Below are 26,231 nucleotides of genomic sequence, written 5' to 3' on the forward strand. Positions count from 1 at the left end.
ATCAAGGTGATTATGCTAGAGTATACACTGCTTGAAGTATCTTAGTTTACTACAGTGGTATATCCCCAGTATATGGAACAGTTAATTGTTTGTTATTTTAGTAGTTTTTCAGTAAACCCGCATTCACTGATGTTTTACTGAGAGTTTAAAACTTAGTAAAATAATTATGTTCCATATACGTACTTAAGTTTACTGACACTTTATTATCAGTATAACTACAGTAAGGCATCTTAACAAATTAGTAAACTAAGAACCTTCAAGCAGTGAATCCCAGTGATATCAGCATAATTTTTTTGCTGACTGCTTCATTAGAACAAGTGACTTTTCTATTACAGTATCCCTTACTTCTGTGAAATTTGAAATCAATAATTAGCCTAGAAATAGAAAAACATTAACATTATACATTTTCCTGATATGAAATGCAGTAATAAGGTGTAGTGTGTTGATATTTTGTTGCTTTTTGGCACACGTATTTTGTATTTAAAAAATCTTGGAAATTGTCCTATAATGCTTAATGCTTTTACTAACCTATTATGCTTGAAATCATGCTGGCTTAATTTGCACAAACCTATGGAGTGTTGCCATAACATTTTTGAAACTGTATTTGGCTGAAAGCACAGAACCAACCTTACCAATAAGCTGAGTAGGTAGCCTGCCTAGGGCATAAAGTGGCCTCCAAGCTCCAATTAAAAGAGCCTGTGTAAAATGTGTTAATTGCATTCATAGTTCCTTCTATGCAGCCACACGCACTTCTAAGAATTTGTATGGATACCATCTACTTAGCAATAATATCCATGTATTTTGTTTTCTGCCAATTAAGGAGGGCCCTCCAAATTATATATTGCCTTTTTAGGGCCTCAAGGATACTAAGGGGATAGATATCAGTTGCTTTGCATTCCAATTAACAAACACTCTCAATGCACATTTGGGGCCAAGTTGTTATTGAGGAAATATGAGGATGGTACTTGATGGGTAATTTTGGTTAAAAATTATATACCTTCATGATCCCTACTGTATAGTGTTACTATGTATGATAATTCATGCTATCGTAGACTCTGGTTATTGAGCGCATGCTCTTATAATTTTCGGAGGACTTTTTGTGAAACTTACTATGCTTGTTAAGCGCATGCGCTTATAAATCACGGTAAAGAATTTCTGCTAGGAGGGAATCGATTGTACCCACTACAGTTTTGGAGTGATTTGAACACCAGTCGTGGAAACAGAAATCCTTAGAAGCCAGGTAGCAGCTACAGCTATCGTTATTATGCACCTATCAATGTGTTGCCCAACCACCCCCCTCGGGCGTAAATGGGGCTTTACAGGGGGAATTGACATGACACTGCTGCCTCACTATGGGGCATTTTACGATCGTTCAGTAAGCGCCCAGATATTTTTTATTGTAACTTCCTTCGCTATGTCAAATCCCGAGTAAATCCCGCGTTACAACTGGGGGCAACGGTGGGGATTTGACACGATAGGTTTGCCTAGTCTGGCACAGCCGCCCCTTCGCATAAAGAGGAAGGTTCTGGTCACTCTAGCATAAAAAAGTTGTAGCCTGTTACCGAAAACAGGTAACACCAATCAGATCGCGTTGTTGGTAATTACTGAATTTTTGTGACGTTTGTTTAGAAGTTAATCATAGATACTATGGAATTACGTAATGGGTGAAAGAGATTATCGCGAAGTTTCATGAAGATGAGATAATGATTGAGGCTGCTGGTAGTCGTCTATACGATGTAACTGTTACTTTGTATGGTCGTCAGACATGTTATTCTTGTTGCCATTGTTGTGATGTCATTGTTTAATTACATTCCACCGCTACAAATTTGTAATGCTAGAGGGACCAGCAATGGAGGTCATCTACTTTTATTGATCTGATGTCATATTTAAGTCAGAAATTATGTAGTTATCTCATTCATGTGGTACTCAACTACATGTGCTAAGCATGTCAAGCTAGGGAGTATGGGAGCGTGCTCCCTCAAGGAAATTTTTGAAAATACATGCTTTGAAATGGCTATAATATTGCCAATGTATGATATGCTTCATCAATTAGCTCGATGCAATGCCATGCAGTTGTCTTACTGGAACTCAGTAGGAAAATTATGTAAAGGCTAGTAACATATATTAACATGTTAATGATTTAGACCAAGCACTGCAATGGGAGCAGTGGCTATAATCTGCACTGAATGCTCTATTAGAGTATATTACGATGACTGCTCTATTAGAGTATCTCGATCTTTTCCAAATTCAAGGAGCTGAAAAGTGGTGCAGCCAATGCTGGACTCTGTCACCGTGGGCTCTGGCCCTACTTACTACAGCCATAGAGACTCTATTATATGTGGTAGTAATGCTGTCTATAGTAGTAACATTTGAGTAGAAAATTTAGGGTGCCAAAACTCAGGTCTGTTCAGCCTGAATCGTTGAGCATTTTTTACCAAGGCAACTGCCTCGGTTGCCTCAATGGTAGCTATGCCACTTCCCAAGACTGCATGGTGAAGGTACTAACTACTGTGGAAATCTCTTAAACGATTCTCTGAATTAGGAATCTTTGTTATTGTTGTGCTGAATAAGCTGAAGTTTATTTGAATTCTGAATTGCATGCCAAGCAACTAGAATTCTAAAATAAAATGGTAGATCATTATTATTATTATTATTGGTTTTATCTAGTGTAGATATAGCTAGTAGCTACATGAAACTTCTGCAATTTATATGACTTAAAACTAATGAGATAATGAGATAACCCGCCTGCCCGCATGTGTGATTCTATGAGAAGCTGATGAGAAACAAGTTATCTCATTGTAGTGGCCTTAATTTAAGAAGTAATTAAAAATTTTAGACTATGGTAAACACAGCTCGTTTAGAGGTTTACTAAATCACTTTGTCCCTTACACATATTCAGTTGGTCACCTGTGTGCCTTCAAATAATTTCATAATTATGAACTGCAGTACTTGAGCCTCATTACCAAGTTTGGATGGACATACAGTTATGATTTAAAAAGGAAAAATAATGTATTGCAAACATATGGGAATGCAAATTTAAGACAACATGGTGCAGCAGTGAAAAGACTGCTGCTGTTGAATAGCATCAAAAGTTGTCAGCCATCTATTAATATATGATTTAGCATCAGAAAATTAGGAAAATATTATTGTTGTCATCTGGAAATTTCAGTATTTTATAGTATTACATTCCTAATACAAATATACTAGAAATGCAATAATTTATTATAAAATATTGAAATTTCCAGATGACAACAATAATATTTTCCTAATTTTCGGATGCTAAATCATATAGTAATTCTGTGAACATCACTATAAGTGCATGGATCCATTAACTAAACAGGTGGGATCTATGGTACAGAACAGAATGGAATGATGGACTAAACTATGGAATGGGGTGCTTTCTCAAATTGCGGCAACTCATTGCTGAAACTATCCTCATTACAGTTATCAGCTGACCTCCAGCGGCAGCGTGTGATCAAACATACCCCTATTAAAGGATTGATTGTTAGTTTTCATTAGCAACAAGATTAGCCTTCTCAATGATTGTTTCCCTAGTAGTGCTCTTCAATTCATTTATTACATGATCGTGAGGCTGTTATTGGATATATACAGTATAGCTGATTGGATGATGTCATGCAGTTAATTGTTTCTGCTGATATTGATGAGATAGTACAATATTTAGAAGGTTAATCAATTTCATTGGTTTCAGAGCATAATCACAGTAGAATTTCCTGAAATTGTCATCAGAAACCAGAAAGACACTGGTGTGACAGGAAAAGGCTAGTTGATCATAACTCGATTTTATTTAAACACATAGTGCCTGGTATCACTTTCAGAAAGTTTAGACCACCAATGTGAAGGTTGATGAGATGCATGGATTCATCATATTTTTGGACATTGATAAGAATTTTTCTCTCAGTAAAAAGAAAATCTTACCATGTTTTTAACTGTAAAAATTCTTGCCTTATATACATAAATAGTTATGTACTAATAGTCTATAATTATTGTGTGCTACTTAATAAAGTATAATGTACTATTTACAAGTACATGTGAGTTGGATGATACTCTTGTTGGTGTTTCTTACTGACTGAAAACTTTACTATAATCTGTAATCTTTTAGATGGCAGTCAAAGACGAGTGAGCCTAGATTTGGGTTGCAAGACATTAAATATTCAAATTAAAGTAAATTGACTGTCATAATTATTGTCTTCTAAATTTTAAGTTTGTTTAAATTTTCTCAGTCAATAGAATCCTGCCTTACAATTTACATACCTAGCTATTTTGTACTTACAAATGAAGATATACACATAGCAGCAATTATATAGTATGGTGATAATAAAGAAATGATGTGAATTAGAGTGGCAAAGTCTTTGGCTAGGTTAGATATATAATTTCACAAAATCACTGATGGAATAAAGGTGGACCGGTATGAGCTGGGTCTTGGATGAAGGTGAAGGTTGGAGATTAAAAGGTGGTAATTTCTTGTCTTGAGTATGTTGCTAAGTGGGTGTATGCACATCAAATAACTTCACATGTTGGGATAATCTTAACATTTTTTCACCACTATTTTCGAGTGAGGATTCTTAGTCCATGTAGCTGGTCCAGTGGAATCACAGGTTCTTGCTACGAAGCGCGCTCTGCACTATATCTGCTGTAGTTGATATTTCAAGGTAGACTCCCAGGGAGACCACACAAGCCACACTGTTGCAGCAAATTACAGTACATGCTAGTTTCATTGTATGGAAAGAAGCATGTGAAATGTTACACTCTAGAAATCCCTAGGATCTTGGTCCAAATCAAGGTCTGGTTGATTTTGTCGGTGGTCTCAAGTATTGATTCAAGGCTAACAGTCGAAGACTTGGCAAGCTCTTTATCATACAACAGAAAAATTTCAACTCACTACTGGTTTTAGTCCACTGCAGTGTTAATGAATCCATGAACTTTATTGATTTCACAGAAAATAGCCTTGTTGTGGCACTCAGTCTGCCAGAATGTTTGCGCTTCACACGCTGCACAAAATTCCTTACATTTTGACTGAGTTCCTTCAGCTGGTTTTTTCTTGTCACCATTGCCTTCTGTTTGTTTCCTTTGTAGCATACAACATTCAGTGTACTGATTTATGATTGAAATGCTGGCCCCACACTGTAGTCTATAGTCACACTAAGCATAAACAAGTGCAAGTTTAAAATAATTGATCCATTAACTGCTCTTCTTGATAAATTCTTAATAAACATCACTGAGACAGCTAATCCCACAATAAGTACTTCGTTACTAATGACAACCGACTAAAACCCACAAGCAGTCCTTTAATTGTTTCTGTCTTTCTTGGGGCTTTGTTTAATCACCGGCTGGAGGTACATCGATAACTTGTAAGGGAAGTTTCAGCAATGGTAAGCTGCAGGCTTCATTTTGAGAAAGCGTTCCATTCCGTAGTTTAGTCCATGATTCCGTTCCGTTCCGTAGAATGGACCTCACCGGCAAAAATCATGTGCCTACATGCCATGTTTTCGCAGGCCTGGTCACAAATTGAATCATAAAGACAATTAAATGCTTATTAATAGCTGAAAACTTCATTTCCGTAGCATAATGGTATAAAAGGTTATGAGTCTCTTTTGAAAAAGTAGGCAAAAATCAGGTGGGGTCTATTCTACGGAACGGAACGGAATGATGGACTAAACTACGGAACGGAATGCTTTCTCAAATTAAAGCTTGCAACTTACCATTGCTGTACAAGTTATCGGTGGCACTTCCAGCAGTAGGCTTAAGTCTATTATGTTCCAAAATCTTCCTATTATTCTTTCTGGCATTTCTTTTTTTATTCACCTATTATGCTCAAATTTATTCCTGAGTCTACCTATTATTCTCAAATTATTCCCAATTATGTGTGCCAAATTAGTAATTTTGTTAGGGTTTTAAACAAGTGACTGCTCTATTAGAATTATGGACTCGAAGTTGACTGCTCTATTACTATTAGATTAAGTGACTGCTCTATTAGAGTATCTCGATCGTTTTCACCGTTTTTATGCTTGCACTATTTTGGTAATAAATCTAAAAGATTTTTACACTACACCACAACAAAAACTTATAATTTTGTACCAATAATTATAATTTAATTTTGTACCAATTTTGTACCAAACTTATAATTTTTTCCTCCAGATACTCGATCCATCAAGGCTCAGGTTCACCAACACGGGCGTGAGGCTTCTAAGAAACGGGCTCTTGAGATCAGAAATGGTCTCTCTTCACAGCTTCAAAGAGCTATTGATCTGAATAGTGAACCTGGAGCCTCTTCTTGGCTTCTGGCTTTACCACTGCAAGACCAGGGTTACCATCTGACAAAGCAGGACTTCTGGAATGCTCTTCACCTGCGTTATGGATAACTTTACTGAATACTCCTAGCCACTGTGTGTGTGGCTCGCCTTTCACTGCTGATCATGCCGGCAATGATCTGTCGACATGGTGGTTTGACCTTTGTTCGCCACAATGACCTGCGTGATACAACTGCTGAATTACTTTCAAATGTTTGTACTAATGTTGCAATTGAGCCACCACTTCAATCCCTGAGTGGCGAAGAACTTACCCCTCGATCAGCTAACTGCCAAGATAATGCCAGGGCTGACATTCATGCACGCGAATTTTGGGGGCGGCGGCAAAGTGCCTTTTTCGATGTAATCCACCCAAACGCACAAAGCTACCGCAATGTTTCGATACCATCTGTGTATAGGCGTCATGAGATGCAGAAGAAGAGGGAGTATGGTGACCGTGTCCGTGAGGTGGAGTTTGCATCTTTTACTCCATTGGTGTTTGCCACAACTGGGGGCATGGGGAAGGAAGCCATCACATTTTATCGCCGGCTTGCTGAGCTCCTTTCCAAACATAGTGCTTTATCGTACAGTAGTACTTTGGCGTGGATTCGCTGTACCCTGTCTTTCTCCCTGTTGAGGTCAGCGACGATGTGCATCCGTGGAAGCCGCTCCATCTCGTTTAGATCACCAGATGCTTCCCCGGAAATGGGCCTAACAAATGGCCCTAGGGACTTTTAGATGTCCCGCTTTTCAGTTCTTGCCCAGCACGTTTGCCTCTTGTGCTGGGGGTGGTAGGAAAGGGCATTACATCTAGCCCCGGAAAAAAAAAAAAATTTGTACCAATTATTCTTAGAATTCATCCGATTATTCCGGAATATTCCCCAATGCTTTTCAGTACCTATTATTCCCGAAATTATGCCGGCATAATAGACGCATGCCTATCCAGCAGGTAATCAAACACACCCCAAGAAAGATAAAACGAATTTAAGGATCGATTGTGGGTTCTTGTTGGTTGTCATTAGTAACAAAGTACTAATTGTGAGCTGATTCAATGTGTTCATCTTCGGATGTAGCAAGTAGGGAACTTAATGCGTGACTTAATTGTTTTTACTATAGTATGTGAGTTGTTTTTGCTTACTTTGGCTTTAGAATGTACAGTCTGGGCCCCAGCCTTTCTAATCAGCATGAATCAGTAGCTATGTAGCTAGCTACACTACAAAGGAAATAAGTATGGTGACAAGCTGAATCAACTCAGTCTAAGCAGAATCTAAAGGAATTTTGTGCAGTGTGTGAGGAGCAAACATTTAGATACCTCATGGAGGCTATATTGTCTGAACATCAATGATTCATTAACAGAGTAGTGGACTAATGCTAGATATCTCAGCCTGAGTAGTGAGTTGAATCCAGGATGGGGTCTATTTTACAGAATGGAATGCTTTTTGAATCAAAACTTGCAGCTTGGCTAGCCACTATCATTGCTGAAATTGCATTTTATCAGTGGAGCTTCCGGGGAAAGTGGAATAGGATAATAAAATATCATTAGCTGTCTCCTACATGATAGCAGGTCTCTTCACTTCATTTATTGCATGACCAAGGCAAGTTTTGTTACTATAATACAGTAACCGACTGGATGTCAGTTGTTTCTGCTGATCTTGACAAGATAAATAGTTTAGAAGACCACTCAATTTCTTCAGTTTCAGAGCATAAAATTCACAGAGAAATTAACTAGAAAGTTACTGGTGATAGGAAAAGGCTAGGAGATCATGACTTTATTCAGTCTAATAAACAGAATATATTATGGTTGATTGAGTGAGGTATCACTTTCAGAATGTTCAGACGACCAGCAATGAGATGCATGGATTCATCAAATTTTTGTTGCGGTTGGAGACATTAAATATCCTAAAGCAAACTGACTGTATAGTATTAATTCACTTTCTTTATATTTTCTCAATTTTGAGCCTGTACTAGTATACAAATAATTAAATATTTGTTAGTTAATAGAAATCCTAGAATAAGATGCGAGAGAAAATTTATCTTTGTTTACCTATACTGTACAACTTCAAAGGAAAATGAAGAAAACATAGACAAATCAATAAAATTAGTACAATTACAATAAGGTGAATTACAGATTTAAATACTTAATATGAATTAGAGCCTTTAGATAGTTATTTTTCCAAAGCAAAATTGTAGATGGAAAAGACAGACTGGTGAGATCTTGGTTAATTAACAACAGTGGTTGGAGATTAAAAGGGTGGTAACTTATTGCTCTTGAATATGTTGCAAAGTGGAGGTACAAATCAAAATGGGATATCAATTTCACCATGAAAATTTGTGAACACAAATAATCTAGCATTGATGTATTCATTTGTCCTCCACTTAAATATGCTACAACAGTGTCGATATATTGGCAGTCTACCTTAAAATCTCAACTCTAGAGTAGATCCAACAGGGAGCAGCCCACATTGTAACAAATAAACTGTAATTTTATGGACCAACTGGACTGGGAATCACTTGAAAATAGACAAACAAATTTAACCTGAAGTGAAGCGTGTGAAATGTTACACTTAAGAAATCTTAGGATTCTTAGGTGGCATGTAATTAATTTCAGTATTCCATTTCAGGTCTGACTAGATACATTGAAATTAAACATGCATCTTGGCCCAAATCACGTTTGCCTGGTAGTTATGGACATGGTTTCACATGCATAGAAGGCTTATAATTAAGATTTGGTTGATCTTGGAGTTCTGGCATTTAGGCTGATTCAAGGCTAGCAGTCAGACACATCCTTGAATTTGTCCAACAGAAGAAATCAGCTCACTATTGAACATGGCATTATCCACTGCACCAGTTGTTAATAACTCTATGCATACACTTCAGTGATGTTTGCAGAATATAGCCTCCTTGCGGTCTGCCTAAATAATTATTTGCTCCTCACACACTGCACAAATTCTTCAAGTTTTAATTCAGCAGGTTCTTCCCTGTTACCAGTGTCTTCCTGCTTGCTTTATTTGTACACTCACTTATGACTTGAATAGCCAGCCCAGACTATTTTCTAAAGTCAAAATAAGCAAAACAGCTCACATAAAGTGCCCTTCTTGATATATCCGTAGATGAACCATGGATGAACATCACTGATACAGCTCATCTCACAATTACTACTTCGTTACTAATGACAACCAGCAAGAACCCACAATCAATCCTTCAATTATTTTTATCTTATGTTTAATCACCCACTGGAAGTGCCACTGATAGCTTGTAAGGGCAGTTTCAGCAATGGTAAGTTGCAAGCTTCAATTTGAGAAAGCGTTCCATTCCGTGGTTTAGTCCATCATTCTGTTCCGTTCGAATATACCCCACCCAAAAATCATGTGCCCACATGTCCTATTTTTGCAATTATACCATGTTGTATAGCTTCTGGCAGCCATACAACTACATTATAATGTTACCAGATTTTCAACCAAACAATCCAAATTGCATATCATAACAGGTACAGCCCCACACTATAGTGATTCAATTGCCATTGTGCCTACAAAGGGAAATTTTTACGTGGATGATTCTTTTGTATGGAGATTTTACAGCTGAAATACTTCATACTTGGAACCATCATCTTTTTTGAATGGTCATGCAATCACCTGTGTAATTAGTATTTAACACTTCATTAATGTCACACAAAATAAACAAAATAAAAAAACGCTAGTATTTTTCCATGGCAATATTTTCATGCACAAGTGATAAAACTAAGGCATGGAATACATAACCTGAATCACGTGCTGAAATAACTCTATAAATAGCTAGCTATTGTCCATTTTAACGTAAATTCACGGTGACGGAAATTGGTGGATCATGCCAGTGTTGAACAGAGCAGTCATCTTGTTTCACTTAATACACATCGTGATGTGTTTAAGGATTGAACAGTTCTATCCATTTGGTATGAACTCTACAGAGACCGTTACCAGAATAGGCAATGGAAATGACGGGCCACTGATACTCTTTCCCGATCAGACTCACTATATCTACAACCATCCACGAAGCAGACTGATTGTAAGTGACGTTTCGTTAGCTAAGCGTTTCGTGTTTTAGCGTAGCTAATTAGCGATAATTTAGTTAATGTTTCACTAGCTAATCCTGGCATGGTGCGAAAAATGTGCCGGAGCTAATAGGATAGGATAGGTAGTTTGGCGTAGCCGACCCGCGCGCATAGTCCGCGCGCGTAGCGTGAGGGTTTGGTGACAGTCGCATTCAGTACCTGTACATGTGCAGATGGAATGCAATTAAATTTGAAAATACGCGCGAAACACTTGGACAATTTTCGGGTAACAGAGCGCGACAGCTACTGTACTTGAACTTGATATTTCCTCTACAAACCCTTACAGTTGTGCTGGTTGTGGAAAAGACATAAGAAGCTCACCATAATCAGTGGCCAAATCGGAAATAACGTCATAGAATGTTGTTAATTGGTCACTAAGCGATCTGATTGGACGAACCAATTTTTCGTAAGGTTGGTACAGGTACTGAATGCGGCTGTCACCAGACCCTCGCGCTACGCGCGCGGGTCAGCTACGCCAGACTATAGGATAGGTACGATTGTAGCTAGGTACGATTCATGATTGGTACGATTTATGATTGTAGCTACCATTTGGAGTTACTGGGCAAACCAGCCAAGCTTAGTGCCCAGTAGCTAGCTGCCCAATCTAAAATCTTAAATATTACTTTCCATGCCCTTGGTGAACTGATATGTGCTGTACACAATGCCATGACAGTGTGCTGTATAATAATATCATACTGTATAGCTTGCTACTGGCAGCCATACAACTACATTATAATGCTACCAGTTTTTTTACCTACACTACCATTGCTGTTATTGTAATCCATATCCATATTCCATCTTTTCCCAGTTCCACATCAATGGCGGTATCAGTTTCACTAATAATCCATTAACATTTACAACTGATCCACTACCATTGGATAGAGGTAGATCATTATTAGCAGTGTTCTGGGCTGATGTGGACACTAGAGGAACTGGTGATATATGGTATCATCAGAGTACTGATCCTCTACTATTTGATAGAGCCAACACTGAAATAAGAACTGCCTTCCCCTATCAAGCTCCTTTCAGTACTACACAAATGTATATCTTTACTTGGGATAGAGTGGGATATTTTGATAGTAATGTTGATCGGGTAAGTTGTCTATACTAGGGTTGGAACAAATCTACAAACACATCCTCTGAAGCTTCTTTGGAAAATTTTACTGAAGCTTTGAAGCTTTGTTACACATGTTTGTCAACAATTAATAAACACAATTGACAGTTATTAGGTTGTGCACTGTAGTACAAACTCATACACTTTGTTATAGCTCTAGTATAACTATTGTTTAAACTATAACTACACCAAAGAAATACATAAATGGCAGCTTCCACAAGCACGGAGTGACAGCACTTGTACAACTGGTTTAACTTGTTAGTACCCATGGTAAAAAAGCTTTGATAGGGTAAAGTAGCATCTGGATGGTATGAAACTGAACAAAGTTTTGAAGCTTCGAACTATTTGTCTCAACCCTAGTCTATACTTGTGTGTGCTAATGAATACTTGTACTGGTATATTAAATGAGTAAATAATGTTAAGAATATGCACCGAGTAGTTGTAAAGAAAGTTAGCAATTTATAGCATACTTAAAAAGTTCCTGACAATAAGAATTTTCACATGCTATTTACTCCCTTCAATATAATCATCAGCAAATTAAACTAGAGTAGGGATTTACTGGGATTCTCCCTCCTTTTCACTTAGTTTTTCCTATGTTATACAGTTATTCATTTACCTATCATTCTCAATTTATTGTTAGCAGTAAAAATTTACATAGTAAAGGCTTCAAACTTATTGGGATATAAACCAAATGCTGAAAGCTATATATATCCTTCCATTACACAGCCTTACAAGTAGCAAACGTATACACAAAACGTGTCTCACTTTTACAATGGCAGGAATACTGCAAATATTACACAAGACCATGGTATCTCCATAGCTACATACCTGGTAGACACACTGACTCTGAAGCCATAGATGTAATACCACAAACCCACATCCTTTATGTCAGAAGTCAAAAAATAGTCAAGGACAAATTTTGATGCATGCATTGTATGTCTTGCTGTGTAACAAAAAGTGTAAATTTGTCTCAAGCTCTAAGTCCATAGCACTAGCCACTCAGTGTGGTAAACATACACAGTAGGATTAAATGAATGCAGCAGTGTAATGTATTGTAGTGCAGTCATTGATATAGCTACCTACCATGTACAGTGTAAGCCATGCCATTTGATATATATAAAATTACAAAAGCCATATAAACTACTGATAATATATGGTGCAGATGTGTGTGGCAATTCTTTATACAACCGATCAATTACTAATAATGTGAGTGTTTGTAACGGAATAGTAGTGCTGTTGTACACTTCAAGTGCTACCTTTACAATACCCCAGTAGGTAGTTACCTTTATGTCTACACACAACTGATCATTCACTGGCTACATATCTGAAATGCTTCATAACTAAAATCATGGGTATAGTTGGTGTGTTGACCAGGGAAGAGTTATGTAGCCTTTAACATGCACTCCATGCTTAAATTTAATTCCATGGGTGCTGCCATAATAAGATTCCATAGGAAAACAAGCAGAGTGATCTTGGAGTACATGTTGTACTTTTCAAAACAATATAATATTATGTAAGTTAACATCATGTTACAGACCAACACATTCCAGTGTGTGGTGGCCACAGATGGACAATCAAAGTCTTATGTCATATACTTGTATGCTGATGGTATGATACAATGGACTACTGGAGATAATGATGGTGGAGTTAATGGATTAGGGGGAACTTCAGCACAAGTTGGAATTAACAAGGGAGATGGGTTGGAAGCTGTCATTGTAAATGGATCACGTACAAACAATATCATTAATATTGCTAATGATAGTAATGTTGGTACACCAGGAGTGTTTATATTTGATATCAGTAAGGGGACAGCTCCAGTGGGTGAGTCATATTGTGTATGCTGTCTGTCATACTCTCCTCGGGTATGGTTGTGCACTCTTTCAAACAGACACAGCAAACACAATTTTCTGGTTTCTAGTACTATTTTCTCACTGCCGAGTGTCTTAGTGAGAGCCAAGTAATCTTGTAGTTTTGAACTTTCTATACATTTATTTATTTGTAGCAATGGACGTATATGATGTAAGGTGCTGTACGATGAAAAAATGGTGTAATGTGACAAAGGTTGTTGTGCAATTCAATTAGTGACTGGGCTTTGGAGCCACGAATACTGTGTCTGAATAACTCAGAGCATCATAAAAAACAGCCTTACTAGACAGTGATATTTGTTGATGTTTGTGGTGTCACAATACCAAACTTCGAACAAACTTTTTAAGGTTTAACACCAGAGTACTTGTGCTTGTCAGCTATGAAAGTGCAAATGTGACTGAGCCTGCAAAAATAGGGCATGTGGGCGCATGATTTTTCCCTACTTGTTCAAACTTTCATCGCTTGTAACGTTTTGTAACATTATGTTATGGCAATGCTATTTTCAGCTCTCTGTAAGCATTTAATTGGCTTTATGATGCAAGTTACAGAATGTAAATATTGTATTCCAGTACTGAGATATGACCTGTGAAGTGATGGGGTGTAGTTTGTGCCCACATGCCCTATTTTCGCAGGCCAGGTCACAAATTGTGTTTGAAACCTGTTTTTCAGTGTTACCTTTAACTTGTTAGATGCATAAAACTTCACTGTATTAGCTAAAGCACCTGTTTTTTTTCCTGTGGTACTTGACTAGCATTTGTGTGTACATACATTATAGTGCTAATAATAATAATAATAAATAATAATTATTATGTTATGACTTTGTTACTATACTTTAGGTGACACATTTTACAGCAATCCAGAGTATCCAAGTAGCCAGTTTCCACCCATTTTAGATAGTTTTTAACTTAATGTGGCTAGCTTCAATAGGAATGGTGGAAGGGTGGTGGAGCGGAGCTGTACAGCCACATACAGCCATCCCCAGGCTGGCCAGAGCTCCATGAAAGCTCCTGGCCAGACAGCTATCAGCTTCGCGTACAACCTACCTTCTAGTATCTCAAGCGTAACTGTCCATGGCAAAAATGATTCACTTCATAATGAGCAGTTGTTTTGTTGAAGACAATTTAAGTATGCCGAATTCTTGTGCCAACACGATGAATTGAATTGCCAAAGTGTCAATTGCTAAAGCGATGAATTCAATTGCCAAAACCTGTAAGACTGGTTTTCTTACATACACTATTATTTTAACACAATTAAACACACACACAAACTACGTACATACTACAAATTCCCTAATGCATGGCCTAGGAGGGTGTGGGGACTGCACACTTCATATTTCTAGATTTGCTGTGCTGAAATGAATCTAGGCGAAAAAATCAGTTCACCTGTTCTGCTATTTGTGGGCTAACATGACTAAAGGATCTTCAGCTTTTATCACACACTTCATACGTATATACATGTTCACTGCAGGAATCACTGGAAACTGCATAATATTATGTAGCCTACACTTTCAATAGGTGTACCATAGATTTGAACATGCATTCAAACTTCAAAAAAGTCAATAATCCTGAAAATGTGACAGCATGTGTGTTTGCCAGTACGGAAGGATGTTAATTTTCTGTCTGATTTGCTATGTTTAACCCAGCACTAGAAAATATACTTGTAACAATATGTGTAACAATAAAGCTTATGATAGAAGTGTTTCTGCATTTCAATCGCCCCAAGCATTCCTACAGTATAGGAATTTAGCAATATGTTTGGTACCATCATGCAGTAAAGTAGTACTGTATTATTTGGGATCATGGTGGTTTGTATTTTCTCACAAAATGTGATCAGAAACTTGCCTCACAATGGTACCCTGGCAGTGTTAGTTACTGTAGATAGAATCAAACCAAAAGGAACTACTCCTGATAAATTGCCACAGAAGTTTATATGTAGCATAGTTTTCTACTGAATGACTAACTGCCTGCCTGTCTGATTCCTTAAGACAGGTACAAATCAATATCAGTTAAAGCTATGGACATGATTTTTGCTCTGCTAGACGTTGTTTTAGCTTGTCAAGTACCTTTTGGCATGCCACAGTACATACAATGCATGCATAATTTGTTTTTGTTTGTAGTGCAAAGTTGTGATCCAGGTGATGGCTTGCTTGTGGCTGACTATTGCATTCATAATGGTAAAATCTGGATTGGTTTTAGAGGTGCTTTCGCACTGTTCTTTGCTTGTTACAGATGGAACATAGCAGAAAACAGGCAAATAGCATCTTCACCTCATTATGGTTGAGATGCATATTCATAATTATGCAAAATTAATTTTGTGGAGCCATTTTTTTCTTTTGATAGAGTATGCATGAGTTCACTAGTCAACATTACTCTAATTATTTAAGTAAAATTCAGGTCATAGAAATAAAAAGTTGTGAAACAAGAAAGGTCACTTGCACCTGAAGATGTACTAGTGGACATTTATATAATCCCTAGTTCAGTTAAATGTCCACTAGGTGTAGGTGACCTCCCTTGTTTCGCAACTTTTTCTATGATTCATAATTAATTTTCCTTTAGTTATGAAAACTTTTACTTTTCAGAATTATGCTGGGTAATTTTGTCTTCCTCTATTATAGTGTGCACAGATTATGGTAAACAGTACAAAATTGGTGAACAATTTCAACCAAATTGTTCCACAAGATGTACATGTATGCCTGGAGGAGTATTATCATGTGAGACAGTACCTTGTTCTTATGATGGACCAACCTGTCTGGCTACTGGTGATCCTCATTATAAAACATTTGATGGGTTCTGGCATCACTTCCAAGGAACTTGTGAATATGTTCTCACTAAACCATGCGATGGTGATGATTTTATCATATCTGTTGGTAATAGTGGACATGACAGTAGTCCAGTATCTTGTGTGGGTCTAGTAAGAATTAAAATTCCCAGTGAAAACCTTGAAATTGTATTGGAAAGAGGTAGCTTTGGAAATATCACAGTAAATGGTACTATGCAAGCTAACTTGGGTGATGGTGTAGTATATGAATCAGATAGTGTAGATGTAGTTCGTACTGGTGGATATCCTAATGTGTTCCTGAAGACACGAGGAGTCCGACTGTTTTATGATGGAGTATATCGTGTACAGATCACTATATCAACCACACTACAAGGACAAGTGTGTGGACTATGTGGTACTTACAATGACAATACTACTGATGATCTTCAGACACCAACTGGAGTAGTGGTATCTTCAGTAGATGAGTTTGGTGATAGTTGGTTAGTACCAGATCCTACCACTGTTGGTTGTGAGGGTGAAGGAATGAAGAAAAGAAATGCACCCAGTGTAACAGAGTGCTCTACTGATATCAATATTGTGTCAGATGCACAAAATAGCTGTAGCGTTTTATTGCAAGATCCCTTCACTACCTGTCATGATGCAGTTAATGTCACACAGCTCATAGCCAATTGTGAATTTGACTATTGTTGTTGTACTGAGACAGAACGTGAAAATTGTTACTGTGATGCATTATCCAGTTATGCTAGTGTTTGTGCTGATGCTGGAGCTCAACCATCAAACTGGAGGAACATGTATTGTTGTAAGTTGATAATGTTTACATTTGCGACAGGCCTTCAAAAATTGGACATACACACTTGTGACCAGAATTAAAGGGGTCTTTTACACATGCCTTCTAGTATGAGCTTGAAAGATCATAATTACATATACCAAAGCAAAATAGAAACCTTAAATTTTATCTGTTCATTATGCTATGTTATTATCCACTTCTGACCAAGTTTCAAGCTAATCACTTGCTTCATTCTGTAGTTAAGAATTATCAAATGATTGGCATAATTTTGAGTAAAAAAGGCTAGCAAAAAAAATGAGCATTATACTAGAAAATGTGACCGGATTTGCAAAAAGGTACACACAAAACTTGACCCATTTTTTAAACTTTGCAACTTCATAACTTTTTACTCATTGCATATAATCATCTGAACTTTTTCATGAGTGTAACTACAGTATGTGGCTGTATTTTGATGTAAAGAGCAACTTAATCAGTATGAGAAGTCAACCGTTATGACATTTTGTTTGCTGGTATGTAAAATGTGTTGAAAAATACTTTTCACAAATCCGGTCACAAATGTGCAATGCATGCACCAAAAATACAACAAAATATGAACACACTATACATTATACCGTATTTAATAGGTAATGTCATTACCTTTACTGTCTTTAGGCACATTTCACAAATATATGAGTAAGATACTCTAATAGAGCAGTCCATTCAGTCAGGAAAAAATAATACTGATGTACTCTAATAAAATAGTCAGCTCTCTATCATAATCTTGACTTTCAAAGTATGATTTTGAGCATAATAGGCTTGATTTTGAGCTAACATAACTGGCTATTTTCAAAGCATAATTGGTTCAAACCTAAATATGATGTGTTTTGAGAAATACCTCTTATTGCAAACACAATCACATACAGTGAGTGGGCTTACTAAATTTCATGGTGAAAATCTTAATTCACTTATTGTAAATAATTGTGATATAATAAGAAAATAAGTTAGTGTTGTTGTGCTTCTAAAAACCAGATGGAAAGTGCCCATGCAGTTGAAAACTTACTTTCTACAGTATCTAAATAAGCAATTAATCTCTCATTAAATCAATTTAATGCTATATCATTATTAGTTCAGCTAGATAATCAGATTTATAAATATTGTACTTTAGCATATTTAATAATTCATGAATTTTTTTGTAATTTGTTAATTACCTGCCATTCACTGCTAAGGAAGTGTAACCCAAGCAGACCACTTTAAGCCACAAATTATGGCCATCTCAACTGTTATATATAGTGTAATTGTCATGTTTTTTCACACAACTTGTTTATAGGAAGCCTCGAGGCTGCCCTTCATTTTTGCTCCCATAAGTTCTAGATATGTCTCTTTGCGTCATTATTTCTAGTGGTCTCTGAAGCTAGATACACTGTTTTTCGATTGCTTTACCACCAAATAGCCCCATTGTGAAAGGCAGTCATGACATCTTCATGAATTTGCTTCCAAATGTTTATGAATCAGCTAAAATATACATTTCTGTGATTGTGAAATCTGTGAAATACAAACAATTTCTCTGTAATTCTATGCATCTCTTTGGATAATATGGAAAACTTACTATAACTTAATTAAGAATATATAGAAGGTTTAGGTAAACACTGCTCACTCAAAAATGATAGTGGGGGTATTAAACAACCAGTTTTCCAGTAGAAGTTTTTGCGACTTATACTTTGATTCACAAAATTTCACAAAAAAAAAATTGGGTATAACTTACTGTGTGGCAGTTCAAAGGTACTGCATGAATGCTGCTGAGGAATAATATTTAAACAAAGAATTTATCTGATGAATGATTTACTATCTCAATACAGCTTCAAAAATTCATATAAACAACTCAATTCAACACTAAAATTTACAGCCAAGGCTACAGTAACAGACAACCTTACATAATAGTTAGACACCAAGACCAAGGGAACTAAGCAATTTAGTAACCCTGATGGCCCGAGGCTGTAGCGTCCCGAACGCAGCGAGGGCGCTACTAATGCACCTATCAATGTATTGCCCCACTACCCCCCCATTGGGCATATATGGGGCTATAGTGAGGATTTGACACAGCCGAATGTCAAATGCCCCATAGTAGGACAAACCTATTGTGTCAAATCCCCACCGTTGGCCCCAGTTGCAATGCGGGATTTACTCGGAATTTGACATAGCGAAGCAAGTTACAACAAAAAATATTTGGGTGCTTACTGAACGATCGTCAAATGCCCCATAGTGGGGCAGCAGTTTCTTGTCAATCCCCCCTGTAAAGCCCCACTTACGCCCGAGGGGGGGTGGTGGGGCAATACATTGATAGGTGCATAAGGGCCAGAGGGGTTACTAAATCGCTTAGTTCCCGTTGGTCGCGGTGTCTAACTTATTTAGACTATGGTTTAAAGTACATACCTTTATAGCCAGAGCATTAGGGTAGCATGAAAGAGCAATGCAGAACAGCAGAATGGTTTCTTCCTGAAGTACTTACAGCCCCCACAAAATAATTATTCGACCGGTAACCAGAGTAACAGCTAGAGCTATAGTAGATATGCCGCTTAGTCTACTATTTCTCCAGAATTATTCGCAGAACACGGAGAATTGTATTACAGTATTATCAAGTACTCCAGTGTACCTTTTGTGTTATAATATTTTTCACGTACAAAATTGCCCGAGAGCGGGTTACTAAATGAACATGTGTAGGTGACTAAATGAGCATGTCAGGTGACTAAGTGATTTAGTAACCCTCTAAATGAGCTATATCATAGTCTAACACTTGTTAGTTTAGTGATCCATTATACAGGTATACCAAACTTACAACACTGATTATTGTATTAGAGTTATCCCTGATGGTGGACAATCTCATCATGCTAAGGTTTCTTGTTCTTAATGTTATATATATATCTAATCCAAAACAGCCAAGCTGTAAAAAAAGTGTGCGGCCCTCAGAAAGGCTATGGTGAAAAAAGATGTGAAATCCAAGGTGGCGGCCAAGAAATGGCTGTGATGGTAGGTTAATGGTAAAAATTTTAATAATGACAATTCAGGTAAATTTTGTGAAGCAGCACAAAAATTCACCTGAATTGTCATTATTAAAATTTTTACCATTAACCTACCATCACAGCCATTTCTTGGCCGCCACCTTGGATTTCACATCTTTTTTCACCATAGCCTTTCTGAGGGCCGCACACTTTTTTTACAGCTTGGCTGTTTTGGATTAGATTTCATTTCTTTTTGTATTTGTATACGCCAAAGCCGGCCTATGGCCAGCTTTGGGACTTTTTTAACCTATGTTTTTTTTCTTTACTACAGGAAGAAGTAAAGATGAAGTAGATATACTTTAAATATTTTATCAGTAAATGTACAAATTATATATATAATACATATGTGACCGGATTTGCAAAAAGGGGCCTTCCACACACATCCAATTTGCCAACTTTGACAATTGATAACTTCAGATTGGAAAGAGCTATTGCCTTGAAATTTGGGCAGTGGTGATTTCTTTGCAGCTGAACTCTCCACATGATGGTTTCTTTGTAGCTGAACTCTCTACAAGGCAATTTCTTCTAGCTGATCTCTCTACAGGGAGATTTGTTTGTAGCTGAACTATCTACAAGGTAACTTCTTCTAGCTGATCTCTCTACAGGGTGATTTGTTCGTAGCTGAATTCTGTACAGGTGATTTGTTTGCAGCTGAGCTCTTTACAATATGGTTTCTTTGTAGCTGAACTCTCTACAAAGTAACTTCTTCTAACTGATCTTTCTACAGCGTGATTTGTTTGTAGCTGAACTATCTACAAGGTAATTTCTTCTAGCTGATCTCTCGACAGGGTGATTTGTTTGTAGCTGAATTCTGTACAGGTGATTTGTTTGCAGCTGAGCTCTTTATAGAATGGTTTCTTTGTAGCTGAAATCTCTACAAGGTAATTTCTTCTAGCTGATCTCTCTACAGGGAGATTTGTTTGTAGCTGAACTATCTACAAGGTAATTTCTTCTAGCTGATCTCTCTACAGGGTGATTTGTTTGTAGCTGAATTCTGTACAGGTGATTTGTTTGCAGCTGAGCTCTTTACAATATGGTTTCTTTGTAGCTGAACTCTCTACAAAGTAACTTCTTCTAACTGATCTTTCTACAGCGTGATTTGTTTGTAGCTGAACTATCTACAAGGTAATTTCTTCTAGCTGATCTCTCTACAGGGTGATTTGTTTGTAGCTGAATTCTGTACAGGTGATTTGTTTGCAGCTGAGCTCTTTACAAAATGGTTTCTTTGTAGCTGAACTCTCTAAAAGGTAACTTCTTCTAACTGATCTTTCTACAGGGTGATTTGTTTGTAGCTGAACTATCTACAAGGTAGTATCTTCTAGCTGATCTCTCTACAGGGTGATTTGTTTGTAGCTGAATTCTGTACAGGTGATTTGTTTGCAGCTGAGCTCTTTACAAAATGGTTTCTTTGTAGCTGAACTCTCTACAAGGTAATTTCTTCTAGCTGATCTCTCTACAGGGAGATTTGTTTGTAGCTGAACTATCTACAAGGTAATTTCTTCTAGCTGATCTCTCTACAGGGTGATTTGTTTGTAGCTGAATTCTGTACAGGTGATTTGTTTGCAGCTGAGCTCTTTACAGAATGGTTTTTTTGTAGCTGAACTCTCTACAAAGGTAACTTTTCTAGCTGATGTCTGTCAAAGGTGGCTAGTTTGTAGCTGAACTCTCTACATGGTGGTTTCTTTGTAACTGAACTTTCTACAAGTTGACTTCTTCTAGCTGATCTTTCAATAGGGTGATTTGTTTGTAGCTTCACTCTCTACAAGGTAACTTCTTCTAGCTGATCTCTCTACAGGGAGATTTGTTTGTAACTGAACTCTCTACAGGTGATTTGTTTGAAGCTGAACTTTCTAAATGATGGTTTCTTTGTAGCTGAACTCTCTACAAGTTAACTTCTTCTAGCTGATCTCTCTACAGGGTGATTTGTTTGTAGATGAATTCTGTACAGGTGATTTGTTTGCAGCTGAGCTCTTTACAGAATGGTTTCTTTGTAGCTGAACTCTCTGAAAGGTAACTTCTTCTAACTGATCTTTCTATAGGGCAATTTGTTTTTGGCAGAATTTTCTACAGGGTGATTTCTTTGCAGCTGAACTCTCTACATGGTGGTTTCTTTCTAGCTGAACTCTCTACAAGGTTACTTCTTCTAGCTGATCTCTCTACAGGGTGATTTGTTTGTAGCTGAACGATCTACAAGGTAACTTCTTCTAGCTGATCTCTCAACAGGGTGGTTTCTTTGTAGCTGAACTCTCTAAAAGGTAACTTCTTCTAACTGATCTTTCTACAGGGCAATTTGTTTGTGGCTGTATTTTCTACAGGGTGATTTGTTTGCAGCTGAACTCTCTACATGGTGGTTTCTTTGTAGCTGAACTCTCTACAAAGTAATTTCTTCTAGCTGATCTCTCTACAGGGTGATTTGTTTGAAGCTGAACTCTCTAAATGATGGTTTCTTTGTAGCTGAACTCTCTACAAGTTAACTTCTTCTAGCTGATCTCTCTACATGGTGATTTGTTTGTAGCTGAATTCTGTATAGGTGATTTGTTTACAGCTGAGCTCTTTAAATAATGGTTTCTTTGTAGCTGAACTCTCTCAAGGTAACTTCTTCTAGCTGATGTCTTTACAGGGTCACTAGTTTGTAGCTGAGCTCTCTACATGGTGGTTTTTTTGTAACTGAACTCTCTACAAGGTGACCTCTTCTAGCTGATCTTTCTACATTGTGATTTGTTTAAAACCGAACTCTCTACAAGGTAACTTCTTCTAGCTGATCTCTCTACAGGGAGATTTGTTTGTAGCTGAACTCTCTACATGATGGTTTCTTTGTAGCTGAACTCTCTACAAGGTAACTTCTTCTAGCTAATCTCTCTACAGGGAGATTTGTTTGTAGCTGAACTCTTTGCAAGGTAACTTCTTCTATTGATCTCTCCACAGGGCGATTTGTTTGTAGCTGAACTCTCTACATGGTGGTTTCTTTGTAGCTGAACTCTACAAGGTGATTTTTTCTAGCTGAACTATCTCTTTCCATAGTTGCATGAACTCCCTACAAGGTAACTTCTTCTAGCTGATCTCTCTACAGGGTGACTTGTGTGTAGCTGATCTCTATACAGGTTTCTTATTTCTAGCTGATCTCTTGAATTCTCTTCAGGGTGACTGCTCTATTAGGATGACTGCTCTATTAGAGTATCTCGATCTCGCACTTGCCGCACCAAGTTGGATTTCGTGTTATAACTACGTGGCTTTAAGTCTGATTCTTCTACACCATTGATGAGCCTTTCTAAGATGATTACTCCATCTGTACAACGATTTTCAAAGCATTACCCTAAGCGGTTTATCTGGTAGGCGTGGCAAGCTGTCGTTTTTTCATTAGCTGATCTTGATTGCGTAATTGTTACATACTGTTGGTTTTTTCGTTGTATCTTCCTGGTTTTTAGCTCGATTTCTTTTAAACCACAAAAGGTTTGAGGTTCAATAGTTAACCTATTCACCCACCGATTTTCAGCTTCTTCCCATACGCGGTTTACCCTGTAGGCGTGACAACATATTGGTGTTATTTTTCGTTAATAATCGCTCATAACTCTTTGCCTGTTTATCGTATTCCAGCCAAAGTTGGTACCGAGATGTGCCTTTATATCCCCCTTCTGTGTGCCAAATTTCAAGGCAATCGGATAACGTGTTCGAGTTTTATAGCAGTTTTTGTAAGTGTGCGACAAGAAAAGAAGAAGAAAAAAAAACGAAGAAACTGAGCCAATTTTTGAAGTCGCATATCTCGGGAACGCGCTAAGCGATTTCGCTCAAATTTGGAATGTGGAGTGCTGCAGTTGGAGGGAATGTCCACAGCAAAAATCGTCTTGTTTCATCATGGAAGCACAGAGCTACGGAGGAGCGAAAATTGCGTTTTCTTTCTTCCTGTCAATATACTCACGGGTGTTACGCGCCGGCTTCTTGGGCCGAACGACACACTACCGTGTGTAGGGTCCGCAATCCGAAAAATCAACTTTCACAAATCAATCCCCCTACCATTGTGGGATGTTCATTGTAGTATCCCATTGCTAGATCCACCATGAAACCGGAGGCACGATTGTTGTCTTCACAGAACTATCGATTTTAGTATTTCGTGAGATGCAAAAGTTATTTTTAAAATTTCGTGCTCCACACAAACAACAGGATAGAACCTGCAGCTTAGCTAGGTATTATCTAGAGTTAATGTAGTTAAAAAGTACGCACAGTAATACGCAAATGATTCACTGGGTTACCGGCACAGGGTTGCTTTCTCTCAAAAAGCAGAAAACAAAATACGAATTTTCAAATTCAAACTGCCCTACCAGCCAAGATAAGAAAAGCCAACTCTTCCTCATAGTGATGTGATAAGGTTGGATGCATAGTCTGTCTATGCTGTTAGTCTGGAAAGGATCTGAGACTTCTCACCATCTGGGTGAAGAACGTCAAAATTTTCGTGCATCATTTCAAGGGATTCTCTCAATAGTACCAAAGTACTTTCCAGTACTTCTGATGCCACACTGGTCACTTAATTTTGATTAGAATGATGATAAAAGATGGTTCAAAACGTTTGGTAGTAGTAGTAGTTGGTATTTCTGTGATTTCATATGATGCAGTATACCAGCAGCTCACCAGGAGCTCCACCCAGCTCGAATCAAAAATGAAAGATTTTGTGCATTTTTCGGTTTGTTTTTGGATGTTTTGCAGCATAATGGTGATGTAGGGTGATCTAGTGAAAATTTGAAGCTGCTGTGGAGCGTGAGAGGTGAAGTCAATTTTGGACGATTTTGCTGCCTCCCTTGATGCATAGCTTAGAGCGAGACGTGGAAGCTGTGGATGAAGCAATAATTGACAACCGCTATTATCAGACGTTCAGGGACATCTTTTGCCATAGTTTTAGTCTATAATTGATGATTGTTGAGGCTGCAGAAGCGCTGGAAATGGCTAGAAAGCGCGACACAATTCTTTGATGTTGCAGAAAATTTTGACGCTCGTCACCCAGATGGTGAGAAGTCTCAGATCTTTTCCAAACTAACAGCATAGACGGACTATGCACCCAACCGTATCGAAACACTATGAGGAATAGTTGGCTTCTCTTGCCCTGGGTGGTAGGGCAGTTTGAATTCGAAACTTCGTATTTCTTTGTCTGTTTTTTCAAAGAAAGCAACCCTGTGCCGGGCACCCAGCAAATCATTTACGTATTTCTGTGTGTAGTTTTCAACTACAACAACTCTGGATACAATGTGCCTAAGTAGCAAGTTTCATCCGGTCCTTTGTGTGGAGCACGAAATTTTAAAAATAAATCTTGCATCTTGTGAGATACTGAAAATGATATTTCTGTGAAGACAACAATCGTGCCTCCGGTTTCATGGTGGATCAAGCAATGGGATACTACAATGAACATCCCACAATGGTAGGGGGATTGATTTGTAGAAGTTGATTTTTCGGATTGCGGACCCTACCGTGTGTCTTGATTTGCTTTAAAATACCACCACCATGTGCAAATGCATACTATTAATTCCAATTGAAATTATTTAGATTCCGAAAAAAAAAAGTAATTTTGTAAAGAATGTATATTAATGTTAACTTTCGCAAAAGCAGTGTTCCAAGTTGCTAGTTCATAAAACTTTCTTATAACTTTCTCCACAGCACTTCCATGTCCAGCTGGGATGATATATCAACAATGTGGTCCATTACATCCACAGACATGTGATAATCTTGACCAACCTTGTGAAGGAGGATGTGCTGAAGGATGTTTCTGTGCTGTAGGACAAGATGGAGTATGTGTGGATGAGTCACTGTGTGCAGGTTAGTACAGTGTCATTACTTGTAGTACATGCTCTAACTGATGTTGAGTCCTGAACTACCTACAGTACTATACAGTGTGTTATATCATAATGCTAATATAGACAAATAAAACCTTACATGACACTTTATGATCCTTGAAAAATTGATTAGGAACAATGGTACCATCGTATAGAGACTTGTACAGTTGAATAAATTTTTTACTGTGTTACTTGACACATAATTATTTCCACTAAGAAGTTAAAAAATCCTGTAAATTTGCATCTAGTCTTTACAGACCATGCTCCCTGTTTTAAACGGTGCATGACTATAGCCAAAGCTCTAAAACAAAATCTCCAGCAGCCATGTAGAGAATACAGTTATACAGTTATTAATGCCCAGTGAGCCAGCCCAAGTGGTACCTACGCACAGTAGATACATGAGTACAAAGTTGTCATTTTGTAATGAAAAGCAAATAAACATA

The 26,231-nt window shown here is 37.6% G+C and overlaps 1 protein-coding gene across 1 annotated transcript; it reads left to right on the forward strand.

The window, feature by feature from the left end:
- Positions 1-11,431: 11,431 nt before the first annotated feature.
- LOC136247742 (alpha-tectorin-like) lies at positions 11,432-25,868 on the forward strand. Its single transcript, XM_066039569.1, has 4 exons — positions 11,432-11,485; positions 13,042-13,327; positions 15,987-16,949; positions 25,613-25,868. Exons 1-4 carry the CDS (start codon positions 11,432-11,434, stop codon positions 25,774-25,776), a joined length of 1,467 nt encoding a protein of 488 aa, XP_065895641.1. The 3' UTR covers positions 25,777-25,868.
- The last annotated feature ends 363 nt before the right edge of the window (positions 25,869-26,231 follow it).

The sequence above is a fragment of the Dysidea avara genome, chromosome 2 (assembly GCF_963678975.1).
Source record: "Dysidea avara chromosome 2, odDysAvar1.4, whole genome shotgun sequence".
Lineage (NCBI taxonomy): Eukaryota > Metazoa > Porifera > Demospongiae > Dictyoceratida > Dysideidae > Dysidea > Dysidea avara.

Excerpts from the sequence above, each read along its gene's own strand:
- LOC136247742 (XM_066039569.1), top strand. The coding sequence starts at position 11,432 with ATGTATATCTTTACTTGGGATAGAGTGGGATATTTTGATAGTAATGTT. Across the intron at positions 13,328-15,986 it reads TAAGGGGACAGCTCCAGTGG|TGTGCACAGATTATGGTAAA; the intron begins GTGAGTCATATT and ends CCTCTATTATAG. Across the intron at positions 16,950-25,612 it reads CTGGAGGAACATGTATTGTT|CACTTCCATGTCCAGCTGGG; the intron begins GTAAGTTGATAA and ends CTTTCTCCACAG.